At 39.0% G+C, this 26,943-nt stretch overlaps 1 protein-coding gene across 4 annotated transcripts in view; it reads left to right on the top strand.

The window, feature by feature from the left end:
- Positions 1–26,943, top strand: part of CDK5RAP2 (CDK5 regulatory subunit associated protein 2) — a 103,754-nt gene that overhangs the window by 6,604 nt on the left and 70,207 nt on the right. For all 4 annotated transcript variants that reach the window (XM_075120564.1, XM_075120563.1, XM_075120565.1 and 1 more), the window contains exons 4-14: positions 3,592–3,702; positions 6,243–6,319; positions 7,950–8,073; positions 10,807–10,961; positions 13,252–13,414; positions 15,049–15,102; positions 15,545–15,664; positions 16,309–16,401; positions 18,856–19,074; positions 25,075–25,245; positions 26,219–26,392. In XM_075120564.1, the coding sequence (XP_074976665.1) occupies positions 3,592–3,702; positions 6,243–6,319; positions 7,950–8,073; positions 10,807–10,961; positions 13,252–13,414; positions 15,049–15,102; positions 15,545–15,664; positions 16,309–16,401; positions 18,856–19,074; positions 25,075–25,245; positions 26,219–26,392 (1,461 nt within the window). The remainder of the gene's footprint in view (positions 1–3,591; positions 3,703–6,242; positions 6,320–7,949; positions 8,074–10,806; positions 10,962–13,251; positions 13,415–15,048; positions 15,103–15,544; positions 15,665–16,308; positions 16,402–18,855; positions 19,075–25,074; positions 25,246–26,218; positions 26,393–26,943) is intronic.

Genomic DNA, 26,943 nt, shown 5'->3' with positions numbered 1-26,943 from the left:
GCTGCAGATGTGATGAATGTTGGACTAGAAAAAAGTTTCACTAACATAACTTATGTTCATATGTTTTTAACTTTAGTGTTTTTATTTGCTGAGCTAATTAAAATAATGGCAACCTGGAATAATCTGTTGGCAATTTAAACAATTAAGCGATAAATATTGTTTGTATGATTCATACATATAGTCAAACTGAACTCAGTGGGACTACTTGCTTGAGTAAAGTGAGTAGATTTGGTCCCTCAGGGCCCAATTCTACAGCCTTCTCTTTTATGAGAAGTTCTTGACTTCTGGGACTACTGTAAAACAGGGTTTCAGTATCTTCGTATGCTCTAAGGCGGGAAGCCCCCAAACTGTGGGGCACGCCCACTAGGGGGGCACGAAGAAAAGTTCAGGGGGGCATGGCTGGGGCCCAGTCCAGCCCCCACAGGGTTGGGGAGAGAGCACCACCCACCAGCTCCACTCCTGACGCTGGCTGCTGGGCTTGGCTCCTGGTTGAGGCTCCGCTCCTGGCCCTGCTCCCACCCCCAGCTGTGGCCCCGGCCTTGGTCCCTTTATCCCTGTCCGTTTCCCAGTTCTGGCTCGGAGGGATGTAGACAGCGGTATGGGGGGATGAGGTAAAAAGCTTGGAGACCATTGCTCTAGGGCTTGGTCTTCACACAAAGTCACGTTGGTTTAACTAAGGGCTTGTCTACATTATCTGCTGGATCGACGGGCAGCGATTGATCCAGCGGGAGTTGATTTATTGCGTCTAGTCTAGATGTGATAAATCAACTGCCAAGTGCTCTCCCGTCGACTCCGGTACTACACTAGGGTGAGAGGCGCAGGAGGAGTTGACGGGAGAGCGTCAGCCGTCGACTTACTGCAGTGAAGACAGCATGCTAAGTAGATCTAAGTACGTCGACTTCAGCTACATTATTCATGTAACATTTGTTAGGGGGCTTATTCCTTCACCCTCTCACTTCCCTGGTCCTTCTCGCATGAACAGAGAGCAATAATACCCAAAGTCCAAAGGTGCAAACAATTCGATGTTTTTTGGGGTGACCTTCCAGCAAGCTTAATCCAAGTTCCTTTTTCCTTACTTTCAAATCCTAACTTACTTCCTGTTTGCCCCTAATTTATATAGTAATATTCTTAGCTATAGCTTAACCAATCATTTTACTGAAATTTACCTAACCAATCCTAACGTATTGTAACATGATTAGCTAACCAATTATATCTCACCACCTTAATTAGTTTACACCCAGCAAAATTAATTCTACAGGAGACTGAAACAATCACAGAACCAGGCAGAGACCATGCAAATAAACAATAGTAAAGGAGGAACTATAATAACAAACCAATACAGAAGTGAGGATTTCACAACGACATCTATAAAGACATAAGGGTTATGTGTCTATTGATAAGTGAGTTCTTACCAGACAAAAAACTATCAAACTAAATTGCCTTTTACATCTTCTAGGCTCTTCCTTTCTCTGGAGGTGATAGATCGGATCACCTTTCCAACAGCCTCAGATTGCCTTATTTCAATATGACTCGTTTGGAATGTTTGGATGTGACGCTTCCCAGCTTATGGCTGCCTCTGCTGCTTTGCCAAAGGCCTTAGCCTAAGAACAGGGCCTCAGACTGTCACAATGAGAGAAGGCCCGTACACAGATTTTCTTTTATACCTCTATAATTAGCTAAATTATAAACATATACCTAAATTCTTAAAGTATAGGTCTTTACAGACAGGCTTGAATATCTATATCCTAACAGCATTGCGTAATTTAGATCGATTTCCTTCCCCCACCCCCCTCGCCAGTGTAGACCAGGCCTAAGGTGTGATGTTGGACCAGGCCTAAGGTGTGATGTTGCACCAGTTTAATTGAATCAGCGCAGCTTTGTGTGTGAACACTTAAATTGGTTTGTGTATTTCCACAGATTTGCATTGGTGTAACTAAATTGGTGCAACAACACACCTTAGTTAAATCAGTGGAGTGTGTGTGTGTAGACAAGGCTTGGCTCTATCACTCTTCGTCATCATTCATTTTGCTTTTTAGTACTGTGGAGTGAAGACTTCCAAAGTCTGATAAAGTTCCTCCTATTGCAGCAATGTGTGTGCAGACTTTTGGCCCAATCCTGAAAACCCAGGCTCACTTGGGTGGTCCTTACTTTTGGAAGTAACTACGAGGCTACTCACTGAGCAAGAACGACTTAGTCTAGAGGAAGAGATTGCATTTTGGGGCTCTGAGTTAGTTTTTTCCGCAAAAATAATTAACTTTTACAGGCCAATCATCTTTTAAAAAATTGTATTGTTAATAATTTTTACAAGCTGCACAACACTGTCATTCTAGAGAAGCCTATATAAATATTTTATTAGTAGCTCAGTTACATGTTCAGTTTCTTTCTCCAGAAAGCAGCTGGCAGGAGACACTTGTTTTATTTGAATACATGTTTCATGCTTGATCTCTTAAAAAATTTAAAAGGAGACTTTCTCTTTAATTAAATCATTAACTAATATGCCTTATACCTATTGGGAAAGTTAAAAGTCACAATTGTTAAAGGACATATGTACAAGAAGACTTGTTTTAATACCCTGCGTGTATTTATACGCTAACAGGTGTGCTATAAAGTATGTGACTCTGTAGGATAAAGCTTTTATTGGCATTTGATTGAGATGACAAGGCTTACCGTGGCTTTGCCTCAAGATTGATGTAGCGACATCCCAAACTTTTACCAATAAAACCTTTATATTCCATACTTCCATGTATTTTGTTCGTTTCCTTTTTATAGGAAAATAACTACTACAAAAAATTTTAAACCTATTTTTTAAAAAAAATCCTTTTGTCTATAAAGCCAGGCTGCTTTAATACATGATTTATAAGCCCTTTGGGGCAGGGGCATTCCCTTCTGGTCTGCAAAATGTCATGCTAAAATGTGTTGTGTTTTAAAAACAAAACAAAAACAAACACCTATTTTATAACTGTGTTTTCCCCTAAGGGCCAGTGTCTCATGGCCTTGCAGGGAGCTGTATCATTAGAAGTGGTGTGTTTCTATCTTAGAAAGGGCCAAGATACTGGCCCTTATCCAGTCCCAAATTACTAATAAGCGTATTACCTATGCTAGATCTTGTGCCAGTGTGTTTTTGGGGGGGCGGGGGGCAATAGGCAGGAGGAATTCCACATAATGGAGAAGAGGGAAAAGGTGGTGGTCTCTCTTTCTTTCTCTTTGGATCGATGTAAGGGGTGAAGCAGCTGATTTGAAAGCTGTTCAGAGGTTTAGAAGGTCAGAAGTAGCCTAAGGGAGGATGGTTTAGGGAGCCGTGTGTATGTGAGATGGTCCCACAATTGTAGTGTACTTGCGGAATATTAATTTATTACTTTTGACTAGGATGGTGTCAAGATGATTGTATCCATTTCCATTGTTGGATAACTTTTTAAGTAGGGCTTCTTTTTTTTTTTTTTTTTTTAAAAGATCTCATATCTTCACAAATTAACAGACCATGATCTTTATTACATTTTATTTGCCTTTTGCACTGTGAGGAACTAAAGCAAATACAATATCAATTTTACTTGTGAAATGTGACATGGTTGGTTTATTTTTCTTCTTCAACAGCAAATAACTGACCTGAAAAAAGAAAACTTCAATCTAAAGCTTCGTATATATTTTCTGGAGGAGCGAATGCAGCAGAAATTTGATGGTCCAACTGAAGATATCTACAAAATTGTAGGTATTTAAAATCGTTGCAAGTAATTGTGTATCTTTCCAAACAGTTTCTACTGTCTGAAAAATTGATGTACATCCTTTGTTGGAAATTTTAGTATTGCCAGTTCTTTTTACTTCAGTCTAATTATATGCAATAATAAAGGGATTAAAATGATCTTTATACAATCAGAAAGATTAACTTCAATTTTTTAGTACTAGCCAATGAACAATTAAATTATTAGAACAATAAATCAGAGCTTCCTTCTCCTCTGAAATCTTAATTTAAATAACTTGTTCCTGTGATTATTGGAGTCTTCTCATTCAGTTACATCACTGATGGTTAGTGTTCACAGTGTAATCTCCCAGACCAGTCACAGCAGGAAGAAAATGGAAGTTCAAGTCATAGAAGCATAGAATATCAGGATTGGAAGGGACCTCAGGAGGTCATCTAGTCCAACCCCCTGCTCAAAGCAGGACCAATCCCCAACTAAATCATCCCAGCCAGGGCTTTGTCAAGCCTGACCTTACAAACTTCTAAGGAAGGAGATTCCACCACCTCCCTAGGCAATGCATTCCAGTGTTTCACCACCCTCCTAGTGAAAAAGTTTTTCCTAATATCCAACTGAAATCTCCCCCACTGCAACTTGAAACCATTACTCCTTGTTCTGTCATCTGCTACCACGGAGAACAGTCTAGAGCCATCCTCTTTGGAACCCCCTTTCAGGTAGTTGAAAGCAGCTATCAAATCCCCCCTCATTCTTCTCTTCTGATGACTAAACATCCCCAGTTCCCTCAGCCTCTCCTCATAAATCATGTGTTCCAGTCCCCTAGTAATTTTTGTTGCCCTCCGCTGGACTCTTTCCAATTTTTCCACATCCTTCTTGCAGTGTGGGGCCCAAAACTGGACACAGTACTCCAGATGAGGCCTCACCAATGTCGAATAGAGGGGAACGATCACGTCCCTTGATCTGCTGGCAATGCCCCTACTTATACATCCCAAAATGCCATTGGCCTTCTTGGCAACAAGGGCACATTGTTGACTCATATCCAACTTCTTGTCCACTGTAACCCCTAGGTCCTTTTCTGCAGAACTGCTGCCGAGCCATTCAGTCCCTAGTCTGTAGCTGTGCATTGGATTCTTCCGTCCTAAGTGCAGGACTCTGCACTTGTCCTTGTTGAACCTCATCAGATTTTTTTTGGCCCAATCCTCCGATTTGTCTAGGTCCCTCTGTATCCTATCCCTACCCTCTAGCGTATCTACCACTCCTCCCAGTTTAGTGTCATCTGCAAACTTGCTGAGGGTGCAATCCACACCATCCTCCAGATCATTTATGAAGATACGGAACAAAACTGGCCCTAGGACCGACCCCTGGGGCACTCCACTTGATACCGGCTGCCAGCTAGACATGGAGCCATTGATCACTACCCGTTGAGCCTGACAATCTAGCCAGCTTTCTGTCCACCTTATAGTCCATTCATCCAGCCCATACTTCTTTAACTTGCTGGCAAGAATACTGTGGGAGACAGTGTCAAAAGCTTTGCGAAAGTCAAGGAACAACACGTCCACTGCTTTCCCTTCATCCACACAGCCAGTTATCTCATCATAGAAGGCAATTAGATTAGTCAGGCATGACTTGCCCTTGGTGAATCCATGCTGACTGTTCCTGATCACTTTCCTCTCCTCTAAGCTCCTACACCACCTGAATGTCATACTTACACCGTCTGTCTGAATGTTAAGTTATTTTTTTCTGCTATGCTACTTACAGGCGATGTGAAATTGACAAGAAAGCCTCTGCTTCCCTGGAGAGCTGGGTGGCTTGGAACCCTGCTCCCAGCTGGGAGCCGGGGCAGGGGAGGGAGAGGGGGCGAGAAGCCCTGGGCAGTTTCCCTCCTACCCCTCCCCCCACTCCCTGTGGGGAACGGGCAGGTAAGAGGGGGCAGCCCACTGGGAGCCTGTGGGGCAGTCAGGCTCCTGGCAGGTAGCTGCCAGCAGAGCTGAGAGGCCGGGCTCTCAGGTCCCCACACTGCCCCTCTTAGGTTGGTGGAAGTGCTCTTGGTGAGGAAACACACCAGAGACCCAAGGAGGGTAGTGTGGACATGCACTATCGTAGTAATTACCACGGTGGCTGTAAGCTAACATAATATAGGTTGACTTAGGTTTGTAGTATAGACATACCCTAAATGCCTTGTGTAGGCAAAACCACTTGTATGGCTGTGAACAACTCAAGGTGTCTGGTTTGATCTGTTTAAAAAAATGGTAAATTTTCTTGTAAATATGGTAAAAAGGCAAATAGTCTTTAATGTCGTTGTGTGACATATATACTGTGGTGTTTTAATGTTATGATTTTAAAGAAGTTTTAGAGACTTTTGAGACTATTTTCAAGCCTTGTAAAATAAAGACTCTTTTAAAGGCTAAGAATCAGAAGTAATTTCCTATTTCCATCATACTCTGGACCTAATTTGTTATTGCCTATTAGAGGAAAATGTAATCAACATGCAGGGTTAACTTTGTGCATTGCACTGGCTTGTGTGGCATCTTATCATCTAACTTTGTCTTGTAGAATATTGAGCTGAAGGTTGAGGTTGAAAGTCTGAAACGTGATCTGCAGGAGAGGGAAAAACTGCTCATCAAAGCCTCGTAAGTATGTTGTCTCTCTAAGGGTCTGCAACCTTTCTAGAAGTTAGGACTGCCAAGAACTTGCCATGTATATAATGAGTTGTCTTGTATCTTTTGTACATGAGGATCCCTGAGGATTTTTCAAACTCGTGTGTAGAAATTGCATCACCTATCTCTGAAGTGAAATACTGTAATTGTTTAAAAGCACAAAGGACATAGTTAGAATAGGCAGTGAAGAATATCATATCAAATATCATATCATATCCTGAACCTCCAGGAGTAGATAGAACATAATTGCCAAAATTTGGGACTGGATTAACATCCCAACGCTTGTAAAAGATCAAGATGTCCCCAGAGCTTAATGGTCACTTGCCATCAGGGCATCTGTTTTGATATCTCATCCAAAAGATGGTACCTGAAGTGTCACTGTCATTAGTGGGAGGACATTGGTTCAATACTGATTCAAAGTGAAACATGCCACTTCCCATTCTTCAAAAATCTAAAAAGTGTGAACATTTATTATTTATTTATTTTAAATCTGGGTTTAATTAGATTTGATTAGAATAAGCTCTTCCAATTGGTATTATCCAGTGAATATTTAACTGGATTCTGACTTTATCAGTATGTTGTTCAGATCTATGTATAACTGGAAGAGATGTGTATTGTAGAAAAATTGGATGGCTTGGGAGGACTGGTAATTGGATAGAAAACTCTTCACCTCCAGGTGCCTGGTTGAAAACCAATCTAGGTTGGTAGTGACTGAAAGCTGTTACTATCTAACAGTTGCTAAGTGGCATCTGTTCAATGAATTTAGGTCTCCGTGTAGTTCACCTCACAAAGTATCAAATTGTCACTAATGAGTCCTCTTGTTGGCAGCCTGAGAGAGGCCTGTTTCCAATGGGGCCCCGATGACTGAATTGCCCAATTACCCTTAAATATGATCCCTCCAGATCATGGTTAAGGCATATTGCTGGTCAGGGTAGGGAAGCATGCACTACTGAAGCTTATGATAGAAAGCAGAATTGAGGAAAAATAGTAGGTAAAGCACAATTAAGGTAGGGTTGCCACTTCATTATATAAGAATCACAAACAAAATCGTGGAAAACTAGGGAAAAAAGAATTGGGCAGGGCTTTATATATATGTGTACCCTTCAACTAGTTCATTTTCTGTTGTAATGCTGCTTTCTGTGGAAATTTAATCTTGCCAGAGGCTTGCGAGAATTTTTTGAAGCTTAAAACCATCAAGATAGTATCTAATTTATATATATTATCAAAGAAATGATAAAAGCCTCTTTCTTATCAACTGTGACAAGACTTGTGTAGCGAACTCTCATTGCCTTATATCAAGCAGAGACAATACCCCAATCGTTGTTATATAAATGTAGACATTTCTATTTAATCCGTAAAATAACATACAGACCATGCAGGTACATTGGAATCCCTTTGCCTATATAATCTGCATGCCCCATGCTTTAAGTGTGTCATACTGTACAGCCATAATCTGATCGTGCTAGTACATGTCTGTCACCTATGCAAGAATAGAAAGATGCCCAATTACCTTGTTATTTCTCAAAAGTACAAGCACTAATTATGAGCATGATCCACGCTCTTTTTTCTTAAATGCTGAGATTTCTACATCTTGTTCTTGTAGTAAAGCTGTTGAAAGCTTGGCTCAAGGCGGTGATGCTGAAATACAACGCGTGAAAGAAGAGGCTCACAAGAAAGTACAAGAAGTGGAAGAAATTCTCACCAGCAGAATAAACCTTTTGGAAGAGGCAAGTCTCCAATATTGAAGAGTAATTGAATTAGTTATTGACTCTACTGTGCAGAGCTCCCTAGTGCCTTTGTGCTCTCCGCTGAGATATTTACCATTGTGCCCTGCTTAAATGCTGCTTTCAGAGCTGCTGTTTCAGCTTCACTGGAAAAATAGCCAGAATAAAAAAAGAATAAATGCCATGAATGGGGAAGCTTTGTCAAATATTTTTAAATCTCGGAATTTGGAAGATGTGCAGAACCCCACAAAGTACTTACTTCTCTAGTGGATTTTGAGTATGTTTAGAACAAGGCATATTATCTCCTAATTGGGGTTGGGGAGTCCATCTCTTTCAAGGTAGGCCTTTGCAGGAGAGGTGAAAGGTTATCCGTGATACTTGGGGTAATGAGGGATTGGGTTTTGAAAGGTCTTGCCAGGGAAGTGAAAGAGGTGCAAGAGGTGGTGTCCTTCCACAGGCCCCCTAACTCTGGGGTTAGAGACCTTTATATACCGGCCTGAGTCTGTGACATGGTGACTTGTAAAGTCTGTGCTCAGTATATGTGACTGGGTTGTGAGAGGTCACCTGCAATACCTATTCCTGGGAAGATGGATGGATTTCCTGTATTCTGCTCACTCACCTTCCACTTCAGTATCTGCTTTGGTGCTGGTGGGAATTGGATTATGACATCCCGTCTGCCAGGTGTTGACTGCAGCTGGAGTCTGGTAGCACATTAATTTGCGTGTCTCCGAGAACGTATCTTAGCAAAACTTTCTTGAACTCCTCTATGTCAGTGATGGGTTACTTCTGCCAAATACTGGTCATTGATATGGTTCTGAAGGATTAACAAGGGGATTCCCCAAGTGTTCACAACTAATTTATGATAAAACCTGCTGTTCTGGGATATGTGCTCACAGTTGAGTGGCCTGACATTGGGAGCTCTCAGATAGTCCTTCTTCCCCCTCTCCCCCTCGAACAAAAATGCTTTCTCATCATCAAGAAGGGAGGCAGAACCACTTGGCAAACAAATATATATTAAGTGTCCTTTGCTGGAAATGCATGTACCTAGTTCCAGAAATATATATTCGTCATAGATTGATAACCTATCACAACCTGGAACTTGTATAATTTGTCCAGGGGTGTGAGATTTTGTGGGTGAGTATGGGTTCCTTCTCTGGGAAAAGATTTCCCAAAAGATGTGTACTTGATGCAGTCTGACATATTCCAAAGCTGTGCTCTCCCACTCAGGAAAAAAGATACTTTAAGCAGTATTGTTATGAGCTTCAGGATTGCATTCTCCGTTGGGAAGACTTAGCAGTATCCCTAGAGGGGGAGAGCTCCTTCAGAGGGATAGCAGTCACTCTAACCTTCCCTATAGTTTGCTGGAATCTTAACATTTGTATTCTCAGAGTGTTCTTTTGCATTTCATTCGTGTTAGTAATTTAATGTCAGTGGGTGGAGAGAATCCTCTCTGTGCCAAAGGGATCCATCAAACCATTGTTTGCCTAGAACTTCATCAAACAGAAGATTGGCAAATCTTCTAATATCAAGGTTATTTTAGTGTTTTCATGCAACTTGGAAAGAATGGTGTGGGCCTCTGAGGCTAATTTTCTTTATGCTTCTGAATCGGACGAATCAGACGAACATAGGAATATTATTCGTCATACGTTTATACAGCACTCTGTTTATACAGCTCCAAAGGACATAGCCAAGACATGTTCTCTGTCCTGAAGAGGTTTTGATTTAAAAGTAAACACACACAAGACCTAAAACAACTTTTCAGGAGTGGAAGGGTCTGGGCATTACTAATGATGAAGGATTTCCTAAAGAAGCTTTTTTTTTTTTAAAAATAGAAGCAATTTGTAGGCGAGTTTACTTGGCAGATAACAGGGAGACTGTTCTGGGCATAGGGAGCAAAGCTCATAGAAGGCACAAAAGTGAGAATGGGAGGAGTAAGGAAGATTGAGAAGTGCACAGGGAGACAAAGACAGTGTCGGGGAAATGGCTACAGGATATGCTAGAAAGTAGTCTAGCCATTTTGTTATTTTCAACATAAGCACTCAGATCAGTTGCTTCATGTACTTTGGGAGAGTATGTATTCTCTTTATCACAGCCAATGTCATCAGAAAATTCCTGAAGAACTTGGCGAGAGTTTAGTGATCTTGCCTATGTTTTGGTTGGTGTTGGGGAGAAAAACGTATCTGTGGACAGTGTGTGTTGATAGTAGTTCTTGATGAATACTGCGGACAATGTATATTGGAAAGGGTACTTCTTGCTTCCATCATAGCTATGAATATCGATTTGATCTTTTACAGAGTAAAAGGCCCTTTAACATGTCCTTGATTTTGATTGTAAATATTTATTTCTCAAGTTCAAGAGTTGTAGGATAAGCCTGCATTGTCTGGTGGAAAAAGCAAAGCACTGCAGTTGGGAGAGCTCCGTTCTGTTTCCAGGTCCGCTACATACTTGCTGCAAGTCTCTTCACCTCTTTATACCTAATTTTCTTTCATTTTGTAAAATGCAGATTGTATACTCATTACTCACGGGTGAATGTTGAGGGTTCATTCATTAATGTTTATAGAGCACTTGCAGATTTTAGTGATGGGTGAGCTAGAGGTGCAAAGTATGTTAAGGATGTTAAACTTACTTAATGGTTGACCATATACAATGTTGGGAAGGGAAATGTAGCATGGAAGAACTTGCTAAATGTTTTGTGTTAATGTTCCAATGCATCATGCTTGTTTATTTTGAGTGTAGAATCTTAAAGCTGCCCAAGAAGAAGTGGAAAAAGCCTTTGCCATGACAGAGAAGGAGAAAGTTCTAAGACTGGCTGTCGAACAAAAACTCTCTACAATTACAAATACACATCCGAAGGAGCTGGATAGTATTACAGAACTGCCAGAAAAAGACAGGTCAGACGTCTGTTGGTAATCTCTCTAACTAATGGAAAATGTTAATTGTTAAAAGGTGATAAAAACAAACCAGTCAATATGAAATAGATTTTAAGGGCTTGATCCTACCCTCATATACATCTGAGATCCAGGAGTGTTAACACATGTAAATCAGCTGTTGAACAAACACAGCAGCCAGTGTTACAAGCTACATGTTTGATAGGAAAATGGAGCCTTAAATGTGGTTTGAAAATGAAGAGTGGGGGAGAGCATGTGACCTAGAAACGCGTGTACTGCTTTAAAGCATGTTTGTGGCCACATTGCTTTTTATCTGTGTGCAAGAATAATATGCTTATTGAGCTGTTGCTTAAGGGGTGTGTGTGCTGTGATTTGTATGTTTGTATCCATTTCCTGCTTTCATGGTGTTCAATCCCATTGACACGTCCATTGAGGTTAGTCATTCTAGCAGGAATACAAAATATTGTGCAGCAGTTTGGACTGTAAATGTTTTGGTTAGTTTTTGGAGGTCTTTGAGTTGGTGGGAGATGAAAAGTGCCTGAATCATGAGTTGGTGACCATGAGGCAACGTGAACGTGGGCACAAGCGCGGGGAGAGGAATATCAGTTTCTATGCATTTTTCCCCTTTAGAATTAAAACTTCAGAGCTTCTGTGAATAAGTGTGATAAAAATGTATATCTAGTCAGCAGAGGTCCCGGCAAAAGTTGTCAATTGCCAGTGAAAGTCTAGTCGAGCTCTTAAAATTTGTCATCACGGGCTTAACTGTAAAGAATGTCTTCTGATTCTTGGATGGTAAATTGCACAGTTGGTCCACACTACTAACAGATAGAAGGTTACATTTGTCTGAGTCCTTTAACTTCCTATGTGTGTTCTTGGAGTAGTGCCTAAAACAGACTACTGGACTAATGACAGGTTTAGGTGTGATATTTCATAAATCGTCAGATATAAAAGTTTTGTACAGTTGGAAAATTGTGAATCTGAACTCTTTAGTGGCGTAAGTCACTCACTTGCCCTAATAAGATACTTTACCTTAAATCCTGCCATACTGAATACTATCTTGCTTCTGCTTGCGCTCCTCCTCCTACCACTTCAATTCCATCATGATTTTTACCAGCTACTGTCCTGAATCCCTTGACCTGGAAACAAATGCTTGATAATTCCTGAGATTTTTAAATTGCTGTTTTCAAATGGTGTAAAGCACTAATTTCTAACTCTAGTAGCTTGTGAGAGAGTAGCTGCTAAAGTGTGGGAGAACAAGATGGTGATCAGAATGTCTCAATTTTTATGGTCCAGTATTGCATTGATCTACCAGGGATAGATGCTTGGATGCTGGATCAGCACAAATACTTTCGGGAGTAGAACACTTAAGAAAGTGTACTGTAAGGACTGAAATATTCACTATGCATGAGTTTGACAATATAAGAGTCTAGGAGCATCAGTCTTGAATTACAACCACAACTATATGAGGATACATTCAAAATGTTATTCCACCAAACACCGGTGGTGATCCACCGCTTTTGCTACACAGCAGAGGATCTCCAGCTCTTAAAGTCTGCAGACCACTTCATTGGAGACTGTACTCCCAATCCCTTTATTATTTGATCAAAAGATTTTATTTTGTAGATTATCAGGAAGAACTTTGTGGACTCCTGGTGGTCCAGGGACAGTGGTTTGGGAACTGCTGTCACATGGGGCTGAAAATTCAACTGTGATTTTTTTTATTTTTATTTTTTAGTTAAATCAATAGAAGCAATTTAGGTGTGATACAAGCACTTGACTAACGAAGGGACTGTAACTGACATTTGTCGTCCCATTCTGTGTAAAGACATTAGTACTCTAATATGTGTTCTAGTTTACATATTTCCTTCCAGTTATATTTTTAATATATGCATGTTCTGCCATTCATTACTTTGTGTGTGTAATATGGAAATTGGTAGGAAGTGGTCTGTACTGATGGCTCTTAAATATTAGAGAGCGTTTAGATGCAGCACTCTTCATGTGGAAAATGTTAGGATGACAGGGTTAAGCATTTTGCTTTCTCACCAGTACTTAAAAAGAGTATTGTTCCTAAAAAATAAAAACTCTTTAGATAACTTGATTGTATTGCTTGCTTGCTTTAAATTTTCTGGTTACTATGGAGGGAAAGAGAGGGGTTGGTATTTTGAGAGTGCTTTCCAAAATGTTACCAGTGCTCTTTGTCCTATGGGAGGCTGCCCATAAAATCTGCCACAATGGTTTGGGATTTGGTTTTCGATGACAACGCAAAATTAATATCCACATCTTGTAATTTTAGACTTATAGAGCAGCTGACTCTGTCTCTGAAAAGTAAAGAAGCTATAATTCAGCACCTTGAAGAGGAGAAGTCTCAAAGTGAATCTTGTGATGGGAACTTATCAGCAGAAAAAATCAGAGAACTTACTGTTGCTTTGGGTCATGAAAAAGATAGTGAGATAGAGGTGAGGAAACTGAGTGAAAACTTGAACGTTATGAATCTCACATGGTTTAGGATTTTAAAGGTCTTAAGGATAACTGTAAATAAGTGACTTGAGCTAACTTTTAGTGGCCTCCTCCACCCTTCAAGTTCTCCATCCCAAATTCCTTTCATTGGTCACCTTGTAGTTTTGGCAGCCAGTATTGATCAGTACCACACTTCATGCTTTTCATTGTTTAGATGTCACATCAAAGGTGGTGGTTACTTTTTTTTTTTTAGTAATTTTACGTTTTCTACACAATTCTGTAACACATAATATGTCATTGTCTCATAATAGAAATCCAAAAATAATCTGCTAGATGTTTTGAGCTGAAGCCAATAGGCATGTAATTCTTATTAAGGCTTTCCCCCTTAATAGAGAACTCTCCTCATGTAATACAGAATATCACGTGAAAGTTAAAATGATCTCTTCACTGCTGTGGTCTGAATGAGAGGCTTTGATAGGCATAACCAAGTCTCATGAAAATAGAGAAGGCCAACCCCCAAATTCTACAGAGGGAACTATCTACCAGTCACCTGTCTATTTTACTTGCCTTGTGGAGAAAGTCAAATGTTATCTTGAAGATTGGAAAACAGAAGTGAGTCTTAAGGCTAGTTTGAGGTCTTCAGGGCTCTCCTCAAACCATAAATGAGGATTGATGGTAGAATCCAGATGATAAATAATGGAAGCTGTCAAGCGTCTAAGAAATTTTATCCTTGGTAGGTTTTGGGTTTTTCTGCTCATTATAGTGTCTTACGTTCCAGTCAATTTAAAACAGTACCTTTCCCTCCTTTCTGCCCTAAATCAAATAATAGAAAGGAGAGCACTTGGTCTGAGGAGTGGACTTAAAAGCTCAGAAGAGCTCTAGCTCTTTATAGAAACTCATTGAAAGGATTGAAACCTTCAGAAAATCTACCCTGGGTTGATTTGATCAGGAATATCATGTTTTACGTTTATCAGGCTTAACATAGTTCTTTTAAAACCAGTTTATGGCGTGTGGGCCAAAATCAGTTCCTTTATTATTAAGTGACCGTGGCTATGTCCACCTTAGAAACAGTATTCTTTTCTCGGGGTATAATAGTGATGAGAGAGATTTGACTCATATTACTGGTACAATAAATAACCTTTACTCCACTGTCCTCTTAAAGATATGTAAAAGTATAAGTTGCTGCTGCTTATGTCTCTCTCTTTTCTGGGGAAATTACCCCTCAAAAAATCTTAATTAAAATAGAGCAATTTTTAGTAAATTGACTTTAAGTGTGCCCTGCTGTCATAGATAACTGCCCCTTTAAAAATGCATTTTTGTTAACTTGTCAAGCAGAGTTGTCGTGTGTCATCAAGGAACATGGCTTTTCTTTAACTTTCCAGAGTACAGTTCTGTAGAAAGATCTCATTTGGGAGAGGTTGTTTTCTAGAAATCTACAATATAGTCTTGTCATAATGTTGGAGTCCTATAACTATACATTTTATTAACTAACTTAGTTTGGAGGAATACTTCTCTTAACAAGTTCCAAAAGAAAGTCTGTATATGAAGTACTAACTGTCTGATTTTTAATGATGGTACCCACAAGTTTAGAGTATTTTTTTACTTCAGGGTGACAATTATTCTGTTCTTATAGGCTGTTAAAATGGAACTTAGAAATGAGAGAAATTGCTTGGAAAAAAAAATCCAGGTATGTTTAAAACTTGTTTCTCTTTGAACATTTATAACCTGTATGTTGGGGAGTCTTTTCTCTTATGTTTTCTTAGACGTGAAGAGTTAGTAATTCAAATTGGATTAATGCAGAACCTTTGGCAAATTTCTTTTGTTGTATTAGGAGACAAAGCAAAGGCTCAGCCTATTTCCAAACAGCAAAGTAGATAGGAGAACTCCTCAAATATTGAGACAGTACGCTTGATACTCATGCCCATCCTGGTAGATCAGCTTTTCTTCATCGTATTCCTGTCACAGATCTGTAAGGAGACATCTTAGAGTTGGTCTATATTCTGCTGTAATGGTTTGACTAATGAGATGTAAGAACTGCATGAGCTAGTGCATTTAATATATACTGTGCATTTATGGTGTATTTTGGTATAACCTTTTTAACTTAGTGCAACCTAATGTAATCTATTTAGTCTCTTCAAGAAGAACTACGAGAGAGGGAGAATGAGCTTAGTGTTGAAAAGAAAAATGGTTTGAAAAGGGATAAAACCATTCAAGGTCTAACTCTTGCATTAAAAACAAAGGAAAAAGAGGTATGTTGATTGTATGTTTCTGGTTAGAACTATCCAGATAATTGAGGAACTAATCCATCTGAAGCTGCTGTCTTTCAGCTGATTTGAGTAGGCCTTGGAGCAGGCCAGTAGTGCAAATCCAAACAGTTCTGTGCAAGACTGTGTGTCATATTTGCTACTTGAAATTGGAGTGTGATGGCTGGAGTTTTGATATTTGGACCATGGAAAAAAGATACATGACTGAGCTGATACACTTGCTTGCGAGAGATGGGAAGAGAGAATTTCTTACTGAATCCTCAGAAGCAATTGTAGATCTGGCAGAAAGGCACAAGCTATAATACCTTATGTGTTGTGAGAATGAGCTTAATTTTAACAAAAGCCAGGGTAGTGGGGTGCCACCTTCAAATGAAGGTCAGACATTTGTGGAACAGTGTGGACACATAGCACAAGTTATTGAACTTGTATGTATAGTTGTTGTACTGCTTTTTTTTACATATAAAGCTCAGTTGGGCATTTTCAGTGTTTTATAAAGTTTTTTGTTTGTTTACCTTTGGGTGAATAAATTTATTATTCAACTCTGCCCATTTAGAAAGATCTTTGTTTTGACACTGTCACTTTTTTGATACTTGTATTCATGCATCCATGAGTATTTCTTTTGTCTAAAGAATGAAGATCTTAATTCTGAAATTGAAGATCTAAATGTTTCATTGACTAAGGCAAGAGAGGCCACCCACAAAGCTCAGATCCAGAAATTCAAGGTAAGAAACAAACAATTTCAATTGCTTTTCAGTATTTTCATGCAGAAGGTGCACTGGGTGAAGAAACTAAAACTAATTTAAAATGTCTAATTGTTAAGCAAATTGTCTAAAGTAATTCAGTTTTTAAATTATGGAACACTAAAAGTACAGATGTCTCATGACTATCTTGTTCCTCAATTCTTTTTCTTAATAGCAACTGTGAGAATGAATAATTAAATTAAAAAGAGAGTAATCTTTAAATGTAAAATAAGAATAGATTTTCATAAATTTCCAATATTCTGGAGGCATGGGTAGAAACTCCATATTTTAGGTGGTGTAGAGCTTTCTTATTTAGTGTAGGAAGAAAAAAAATCACTAGCTTTGGTAAACTCCAGTGATCAGTTTAAATTTGTTGATGATCTCACAAGTGTTGAATGAAAATTTACTGCACACGTTGACGCTAGTCTGAACCATGCCAGGGAAGATAGACTTCGAGTGGCTTCTTTCTTTCCTCTCAACTGGTGGTGCTGAGTAACTTCTCATCTACCACAGAAGTCTTTCTTGAGGGTTTTTTCAGAGTTCTTTTGTTTCTTCTATTCACGTATATGATGAGACCACTTGGGAAGATAGTGAAAGATTTTGGGCTGCATTGCCATAAGTGTGGTGATGGCACATAGCTGTCTCCTTTTCATAAGCAGACTAGGAGTGGGTGTGTGAGACTTGGTGTTTTTGTTTTATTTTGTTTTTTGTAATAGGTGTGAAATGTTTATTTTAGAACAGTGGAATGTTTGTAATAAAACAGTGGAATTTAATAACTTCCACGTGTGCAGAGGAGAAAAGGACTTTATGGTAGTTTGTGCAATATAAAGGGCTCATTTTATGGAACAGGAAGCCTTTGGTAAAATGAGTATTGGACTTCAAAATAGATCACAGAACCAAAAATCACATCTTATCTTTTATGTTTGTGCATTTGTCTTAAATCCAAAATCTAATAAAACTAAGATTCCCAAAGTGAGTAACTAAAATAGCACTCATTAAAAACAGAAAACGATGTTCCGTCATGAGGTTCCTTCTCTTCCTGATCTCTGTGGAAAGAGTCCCAGGAGTGTTATGTGCGCTAATGTGTGTGCACCAAAGCTACTGAGGTATGTCTACACAGCAAAGAAAAACCTGTGGCTGTTCCATGCCAGTTGATTTGGGCACACGGGACTCAGCTGTTCCATTGCTGTGCAGACTTCTGGCCTTGGACTGGAGCTTGCTTGGGCTGCAGGACTCTCCCACTCTGCAGGGTCCTAGACTGCCATCCCAAGCCCAGAAGTCTACGCAGCAGTGAAACAGTTCCGCAGCCTGAGTCCCATGCGCCCGAGTGAACAGGCCAGCCATGGGTTTTTCTTTGCTGTGTAGATATACGCTGAATGGCTTGAATGTTACCGACTGTTGGCATTTTTGCTTTGAATTGAATTGAAGCAGTCACAATCTAATGAAACAAGATCTTTTAGCTGAAAAATTAGCATTGCTTTATAAATTGATCTCAGAAAAGATAAAGTTTAAAATAAAAAAGCAAAACACTAAAATTGTGTAAATATAAACTGTTATCCCCAGTTCTGTTTCAAATAGCTTTTGGCCCCTGAATGTATATATCGCTTACATGTTGGAACCCTTGCAGTTTTACACCAGTAGAGTCCCATTTAGAGAAATACAGTCGGGCCACTTTGGTCTTGTGAAGGGTGTTAGTTTTATAAAGTTGAAAACTAAACTCTCCTGTCTGCAGAACCAATGTAGCATGGTGGGTGGCAAAGCAAACCTTTCCCCTCATTATCTTGCCAGTTAATTTCAACACTGCGTTGAAGGGACCCCTGCTCTGGGTCAGTCAGTAAATCAAGCTGCATGGCCCATTCCTTCATTATCATTTCTGCTGTGATCATCAACAAGGAGGCCAACTACAGTGGTGTATATGTTCTGAAGTGAACAGTGACTGCCTTCGAGTTCATATGCACAACATGCTTATGACTTGGTCACCACTGATAGCCTGGATTGAAACTAATGACCTGGATGTGAAAAACTTTATGTACTATTATCACTTCTAAAAGCCCCAAATTCTTCTCATTTTCACTCTAGACTCCTTTGGAGTTTAACTTTTATTGTCTAAACCAGGGGTTCTCAAACTGGGGGTTGGGACCCCTCAGGGGGTCACCAGTACAAAAGTTTGAGAATCACTGGTCTAAACCTTAATTACCGAACTACTTGTTATCCCAACCTGGATCTCACTGAAGGTCTTTATTACACTGAAAATTATCTTAATTACCCAAAATAAGGTAATGTTCCTATGCTATTTGGATAATTGATATTACACTGAATTTTGCAAGTTGAATGAAATTGTTGAAGGGAGAAAGGGGAGGAAATATAGGCAGGAGTGTAGACTTCCAAGCTTCATAAAGGACATGTACAGACTATGAAAGCTGCTTTCTCTTCTAGGGTGCTGAGGATTATCAAGCTCTCTTGATGGAAAAAGAAACCCTCCTAGCAGAGCTGCGTTCCGAAAACCTTACAAAAGATACAGAGAACCGTAAACTACAAAGGAGGATTAAAAGGACTGATCAAGAGCTAAATGATTTGAATCTAGAGAGAGAGAAAATGGAGCGGGAACTGGATGAAGCACAACTACAGAAGAGTAGAGGCGACAAAACCATTAATGTTGTTATCACATTTTTCTCGTTTTTTAAAATAGTGGATGAAGTTTAATCTAGCATGTCTTTCTTTTCTAATGTATTCACTTCTGCACTCTGAATTTCATTTGAATAGTTTTGAAAGTTAAATGCCAGTGACCAAAGTCAGTCTTCAGAAGGACATGGTTGAGAGGGTTAAGACAAGTTTTGGGGTGTATCTTTTAAGTTGTTCTAATTGACTGGGGCATGTTCTTCAGATCTTATTTTTATTTATTTTTAATTAAAGCCCTCTGGTTGAGTCCTATATAAAATCAGTAAATAAGTGGTAAATGGAAAAAGTTAATTTTTAGAAAGTCTCAATCTTCCTGAAGGTAGAATCTCTAACTTATCTAGTAGTGTACATTTATGATAATTCTGTTGTATCTGGCAGACTACATATTTTGTAAATTATCTTAAATTACACTACTCTAACTTAAACTTTTTTTCTTTTCAGCCCTGTAATAGTATGATAGCAAAGTATTTAAGGGTTACAACCTTGAGCTGAATTCTTGCTTGTTTTTACCATCACATCTTGTTCTCTGTAAATTCTATAATTTTTAATTTCAGTTTCTATTTGTAAAAATCTCATTAACAAAGGATTGGCTGCTCACAATCCAAAACAAGCCTTAAGTGCGGTGTCTATTCATTAATTTCTCTGCAGTTCTCTGCTTTAGGACCTTTCACATTGTTTTCTTGTCCAGACTAGCACATTCTGTTTCAGCAAGCAAGGCTCCAGCAACAAAGCGAGAGCAGGTTTCCTTCGTTCTTCGTTTTGAGTAAAAGCTGTGCCTCATGCTGAGTGCCTAGCTTAAAGCACAACTTTGTCCCCTTGCGTGGCTTCTCATGTGGATTTTATTTTGAACTTCTCACCTGCTGGTTCAGTGAGGGCTGGTTCTTCTGTTCTGGCAACAGCATAAACAAAGGGGATGATCTTTCTCCATTGGGGATGGTCAACTCCTAAAATCCCTATTGCTGCTTTTAAGCAAGGACTGACCTTGAGCCATGATGAATTACTGAGCTTGCATCTGTAGAGAAAAAAGATTGCATAGACAGGCTGAACTCTGTTTATTATTAAAGGGTGCATAGTTACAGGCTAGTCATATGAAGGTGTCAGTGAGGTTATGCTCTGTATTAGAGCAGCTTCTGCCACTGTTAAATGTTCTCTGCTGGGGGCACTGTACTCCAATTATTAAAGGCCTCTCACTGTACTAATTATATACAAAATTTGCAGTAGACCTCTTGCAATATTGTCTAAATCCAGTAGAGGGGTCTCTTTCTCTGTAAACAATATATATTTTTCTCTACAATATCCGTTTATTTTAGTTATAGCTTTAGTTTGATCTCAAGTGTGGTTCATTTGCCATCACAGAATCTCTGTCCCTGCTGTTCCTTGAAATTTCTTCTGTGCATTGAGGTTAGGGGGAAAAAAAGAGAATGGATGATTCCTGTCATTACAACAGCCATAAAAAGCACATTTTATTGATTTAAAGTATTTTATCTTCAACCGTCTTCTCTATCCAGAACCTTCATCTTCTCTTAAGGGGGCTAGAATATAAATGTATACAGGAAAGACAGGTTTGAGGGGGGATTCACATAGTTACATCCATCGGAGAAGTCTGTTTGACTCAATTATGGCCAAGTTCTTCATGTAAGTGATTAAGTTCCTTGGGGAAAAGTGTCCCTGCCAAAAGATGAGCAGTCTTAAAAATTACGTCCCTGATCTACTCCTGCTCTTACGTAGTTTCACCACCTCTGCTTCAGTTTCGGAGCTGCAAGTACATTTGGATATAATATTGCCTATGAATTGTGGCTCACTGAGTAGAAGGTACATGGGAGTAAAAATGTGTGCTATAATATCTTGCTCTTTGAGAAACAGAAAACCATTTTAGTGATCTGATGCAAACATTTTATGTGAGCAGCCTTAAAAAAGCTGTTCTATTATTATTTTCATATGGACTGGCATACAGTTAAATAGACATAAAACTAACAAAATGGATCTGAACTGTATAGGAACCCTTATCCAAATTCATAGTTAGATGCCATTTCATATCTGTCCTTGTTTTTACTTGTTTAGGATATTTTTAATGACCTTTCACACAGAATAATCATAATCTATTTTTGTAAATAATATCAAAACAAGCAAGTGGGAGTCTGTGTCCAGGAGAAAAGCCCATGAGGGGTGCTTCCACCCAACTTCTGACCTGGCCAGTATAGAATGGTCAAGGAAATATTTTGGTAGAGTGCGGGGTAGGCTTGTGCATTGGAAAAAGTGGAAAAGATCAGTTAAGTTCAGTATGTGAAAGACTGTTGGGATCTGTTCACCCAAACCATCAACATAAACCGTTAAGATCTTCCTCATGATGAATAGGAATAGGGCCTCTCTTCAAAATGGCTACCCTGTCCTACTTTCACATTCTCTTTATTCAGTGGATTTTTAGCTAGCTTCAACTAATTAAAAACAGGAACATCAGCAACAAAAGAACACACCACCCCAGCATTATGTATTAGTTGGTGCTTAATCATCTATTTTTTGTCTTTAAGAGAGAACTGTCTTTAGACAGTATCTCAGCATTATCAGCTCTGGATAGTTTGGTTGCTAAAACAATCAACTACTGAAATGCACCTTGTTTAACAAAGTGCTTCATATAGAATGACCAGGAATAAAGATGGACACATCTTAAATATCATGGGCATCTACTCTGTGTGTGTGTGTGTGTGTGTGTGTGTGTGTGTGTGTGTGTATACAACATGGTCTCAATATTAGGTAAAATTCACAAGTTGGTTCAAGCTTTGATGGTGAAATATCTTAAGTAGCTATTCTACCCTGTTCTAAATACAGGCAATTAAGGTCTATTTCTCAGTTATAGTCATATTTGATCAGCTGGTTGGGAAGTGCACAATAACTCATTATCCAGAATTTACCACCTGCTCTTCCTTCTTGAAATGAAACTGAAAGAGAGGTTTCAAGGCTTCAAGCCTTAATTATTCACCAACCTGTTTTCCATCTGACAAGGCGGGGGGAGGCACTCACTCCTGTGTTCAACCAACATTAGTTATAATGTTTCAAATTCATTTTTTCTAAGTTCAACTAACTATCATTAATCATAGGAAAAATCCCTTGAGACAGAGATTGTCAGAAAGCATTGTAAAGGGCTGTAGCTACCATATTATCCGTGTAACTCAATGTATAGAAAACAATAGACTTTCTTCTGTTCAACCAATCTGCTGTAGTGATGGATAGTTTTGTGTGTTATAGAAGCCTAGCCCATGCAAAGAAAATAATTTTCAGTTCTGGTCATGGCTTAGTGTAGCAGGGATTTGGAAATCTCATTGGCTGAACTACTATCTCTACAGATGGACATACAGAATCCTTTACATTCTCTGAGGAACCACTACATGTTGTCCATTCAAAATTTTTTCCCCCTTAGCCGTTAACATCTGTTACTCCAGGGAGGAAGCAGTCTCTGTGCCTTTCTTGACAAGTACTGCTTTTTACATCATGTAAGGAGGAGGAAAAAGCAACCTCTTTTCTATCCATGTCTGCTTACGACTTCTATCTATAAAGCTCTCTCTGACTTCTCTTTATCAAAGCTAATAAGTTTCTGGGCTCTATTGGAGTTCTAGGAGAGGGTTAGAGCACAAGTGTTTAAAGTCTTAGCTGCCTAAAACGAAATGTAGACTCCAAATGTAGTGGGGAAAAATAAAAGTCAAGGTGTGAGCTATATATAGAATGCATCACTAAAATCATAGCTCTTCAGTCAGGCCTTGAATGCCAATTTACGTGTTGCAAATGAATATGATTGATGTGACCCAAATAAGGAATTCTGTAACTTGGAGCCAAAAGCAACTATAGTCCTGCGATTTCATACTACCTTCACAAAGGTCATTCTGTCCCTGCACTGGAAGTTGTATTAATTTGGTCACTAACTTGGTGGAAATGGAAATGCATTTGAGGGCACGTGTATGTATGAGAGCAATGGTGATAGTGCCTTCAGCAAACACAAAGTTTGGGACTGATCCTGCAGTCCTTACTTAAATAGTCTCTACTCCAAGCTAGTAATCCCACTGAACTCACGCAGACTACTTGTATTAGTTAGTTTGCAGATTTGGGGTCTGAAGTGTCTATTAATTATTTCTTAAAGTGAGTGCCAATATTAAGCTCAATAAAGTAAAACAAAAGGCAGTGTAAATAATTGGTATTTAATGCACAAAACAAAATAATAAGGGTCTGATGTGAACTTGCATAAAGCAAGTAATTAAGTCAAGAAAATCACACAAACCTTAAAGAACAGATTGCCATTAAAGTATAACCATTGTTATTTCTCTATACCTAGAATAGGAAGTAACTGTGATGTGTTAAATACCAGTCTGGGTAAATGTTCTTTATGGGTGACTACTGTGTGTGCAATATGTAAAATATTTAGAGCATACAATATTTAACACATACACTTCTTTAGTAATGAAAGTCAAACTAGTGTTCCTTAAAGATCATCTGGCTCTACGGGGTTTTAAAAACAGTTAAAGTTATGCATACTAGTGTATATTTTAAATGACATCAAAGCAATTTTTGACAACTGGTATCTTCCTCCATTCTATTATACAATCCTTGCACTGAGCATTTTTGCTCTCTACTGTGAAATAGGAGTTGTCAAACAAGATCAATATAGAAACAAGACCACTATAGGGAACAAGCTGCCCCTCCTTCCCTTCTTAGTCTTGAAACTTCTAGCAAAATCACCATAAACAGATCATTTTACATGGAAGCAACTAATGACTGATGTTGGAAGTAGGGGGGGGGGAAGAGGAAGACTATGAGAAACCAAGTTACCGTTCTGTTTTGTTCCCTTGTCCTATCCTGCCTCTTTCCTCCATCCTGTGACTGGAATTTGTCTAGTAATAAGATATACTGTGCTGGTGCTTGATCCTGCAAACACTCCCACATATAGTTCCATTTTCTTTGCGATTGATCCCTTTAGCAGTCAAATGTTAGGAAGTGGACTTATATCATTGTTTGAAACACACTTTGCCCAAAGACTTCTGATGGGGATGCGCCCTCTTGACCCTCACATGTAGCCTCACCTGTAGATGAAAGACTTCAAACGGACAAGAGAAATGATTGCTAGGAGAATTAGGAACTTAAATAGGTAGAACATATATGGAAGTTTGTGACTGTGTCTCTGACAAAATAAGGGGGTTAGTATTATTTGTACTACAGTAGTGCCTAGAAGCAGCAGCCAAGATCCTGGTTTCATTATACTTGCTATTGTACATGGATCCTGTTAGAGGTAGTCCCTGTGCTGAAGATCTTACAGTTTATTTAAACAAGACATGAATTTGACTGATGGGGAACTGAGGCACAGAGAGAGTAAGTGAGGGTCACACAGGAAGCATTTGTGGAGCCCACTCCAGTGCTTTCATCACAAGACTAACTTTTCTTCCCTGGTTGGTGTCTAAAGCTCATGCTATAAGGGAAGGGAAATGATTGAACACTTCTGCCTTCTGGTTAATGCAAGAGCAACTAGTAAAACAGCCTTAGTGCAAGGATTTCCATGGTGTGAATGGAAGAAGGAAAAGATGACAAACTGAATTACCACTAAGCCATTTTCTCCTATTTCTGGCAAAGGCGTAAAATTGCTTTGATTTAAGAAATGAGTGTTCATGCTGACTGACAGTGACAAAGTGTGTGTGTGTGTGTGTGTGTGAGAGAGAGAGATATTTTCTACTGCCTTTGAGTCCAGTCATTCTGAAGGAAAGGCATTAAGACAATAATACCATAGATTAATGTAAGACAGTATTGACACCTCACTCTTAAAGTTTTATTGCCTAAACTTAAGATGCTAAAAGGAAGACAGTGACTCGGATAAATTCTTTAGAACATTCAGTGATAGGAGTAATTTAAAGCAGTGGAAAGTTAAACTAATAGCATGGGTTGTCACTCAAGTTTTTTGTGAAGCTGATTTTCTAAATATTCAGTTTCATCTTTTTGTAGGACCTTAGAAATCAGCTAGAGAAATTACACGGGGAAATGATTGAGAGAGAAAAAGCAGTGGAACATCATTACAATATTCTTTTGAGTGAAAGCAATCAGAAGTTGCAGAGTCAAGAACTAGTTATCAAGCAACTAACAGACAGTGTCAATCAAAAGGATCTATTGCTTCAGGTAGGTAGATGTAAGCTGAAATGAAAACTTGTCACTTGATTTTGTATGAGAGTGATTACAAAATCCCATTTTTGTTTGGAATTACTGTTGATTTTCATGATGATCCTCTACATTTTATAATATTGTATTTGCAGAATAGATACATAGCTGTGTGGCTTTCAACAAGAGTTCTTATTAGGGTTTATGAAATTTAGGGTGGGGGAGGGAGGAAACTTTTCCCGTGTTCATGAAGAGATTCTGCTGCTGTAATGAGATGCTTTAAGAGCTCCCAAAGCGTCCAGGGTATTCATAGAAATGTAGGGCTGGAAGTCACCAAGTCCATCCTCTCACATTAAGGCAGAACAGGTGTTTTTTCTAACCTCATCTTTAAAACCACCAATGATGGGGATTCCACACCCTCCCTTGGTAACCTGTTTCAATTTGCTCCCCAGAAACTAGAAGTTAAGGAAGGGGTATTGATACTGAACTGCTCTCTCATCCTTATAAGGAAGTTCCTTCAAAACGGGATTAAGGTGCATTGATGGGCAGCTCTGGGGATGCTGAAAGTGCTCCTGCTTAAACCTGTTCTGCGGATAAAAGATGCTCTCTAGCAATGTCCCACGTGCCCTTAGCTACTACAGAAGTCAGTAGGAATTGAGAGTGTTTGCACCTACAGGATTGGGACTCAGTTTGGGCTCATACTTTAGTGTATCAGTGCTGCTAATTTGGCATTTTCTATGCTCTCTAATTTAACTATTTAAATATAAAAGAATTTTGAATATTTTGGACATTAATGGGCAATCAAAGAGGGGCAATCAATATGCTATCTTTTTCTCCTATTGTGGTCTTACACTGGACTTTTTTTCACCAGACAACAAAGAACATACCTGAAATAAGTTGCTTTTGAAGTTTATATTAATGGTTATATATTTTTTGCTGTAGTAATACTAAGCTTTGTAGGATTTTAATTACATCCATTATTTTGTTTTGCTAGAAACTCGATGCAGCAATTAAAGAAAAGGATGTAGAACTTCAAGAACTTTTTAATAAGTGTAAAAACCTTTTAAAAGCTAAAGAAGATCTTGAGTTGAAGAATGAAGGCCTAATAAAAGAAAAATGTGCTTCCGAGTCTCAACAGTCAATCATCAAGATTGTCAAAGAGTTGGAGGTAAGTTTTACTCAGCCTTCACCTCTACAGATAAATAGAAACATTGGGCCTGATCTGCCTCCTGTTGAAACCACTGGGGTTTTCCCATAGATTTCAAAGAGGTGGGATCAGGTAAATTGTAATTAACCTGTATAGCATAGGGCAGTGTTTCTCAGTCTTTTCAGGATGACATCCCTTATTTTGGAGAGTAAAAACAAAATAAAAGACCCCTTTTATGGTATATGTAAGAGTAAAAAGTGTATCTTTGATAACAATAGCTCTACTTTGTATGTGTTTCAAGAGGCTGTTTGCAGTGTTATTGTAGCCACGTTGGTCCCAGTTTTTTAGAAAGACAAGGTTGAGAGAGAGAATACATGACCTTGAAGGATAAGGGAATGGGGGAGCGAGATTTTATTTGCTTTGAAACATCATACAATTTTCAATACCTTGTGATCTCCCGATTACCCTTTTTGACCTCTTGCGGGTTATGAGCCACACATTGAGAAACACTGACATAGGGTAATAGAATCAACCCATCATAATTTAGGGTAATGGAATTAGCCAGTGTAAAC

The sequence above is a fragment of the Caretta caretta genome, chromosome 16 (genome assembly GCF_965140235.1).
Source record: "Caretta caretta isolate rCarCar2 chromosome 16, rCarCar1.hap1, whole genome shotgun sequence".
NCBI lineage: Eukaryota > Metazoa > Chordata > Testudines > Cheloniidae > Caretta > Caretta caretta.
This window is presented reverse-complemented; position numbering and strand designations above follow the sequence as displayed.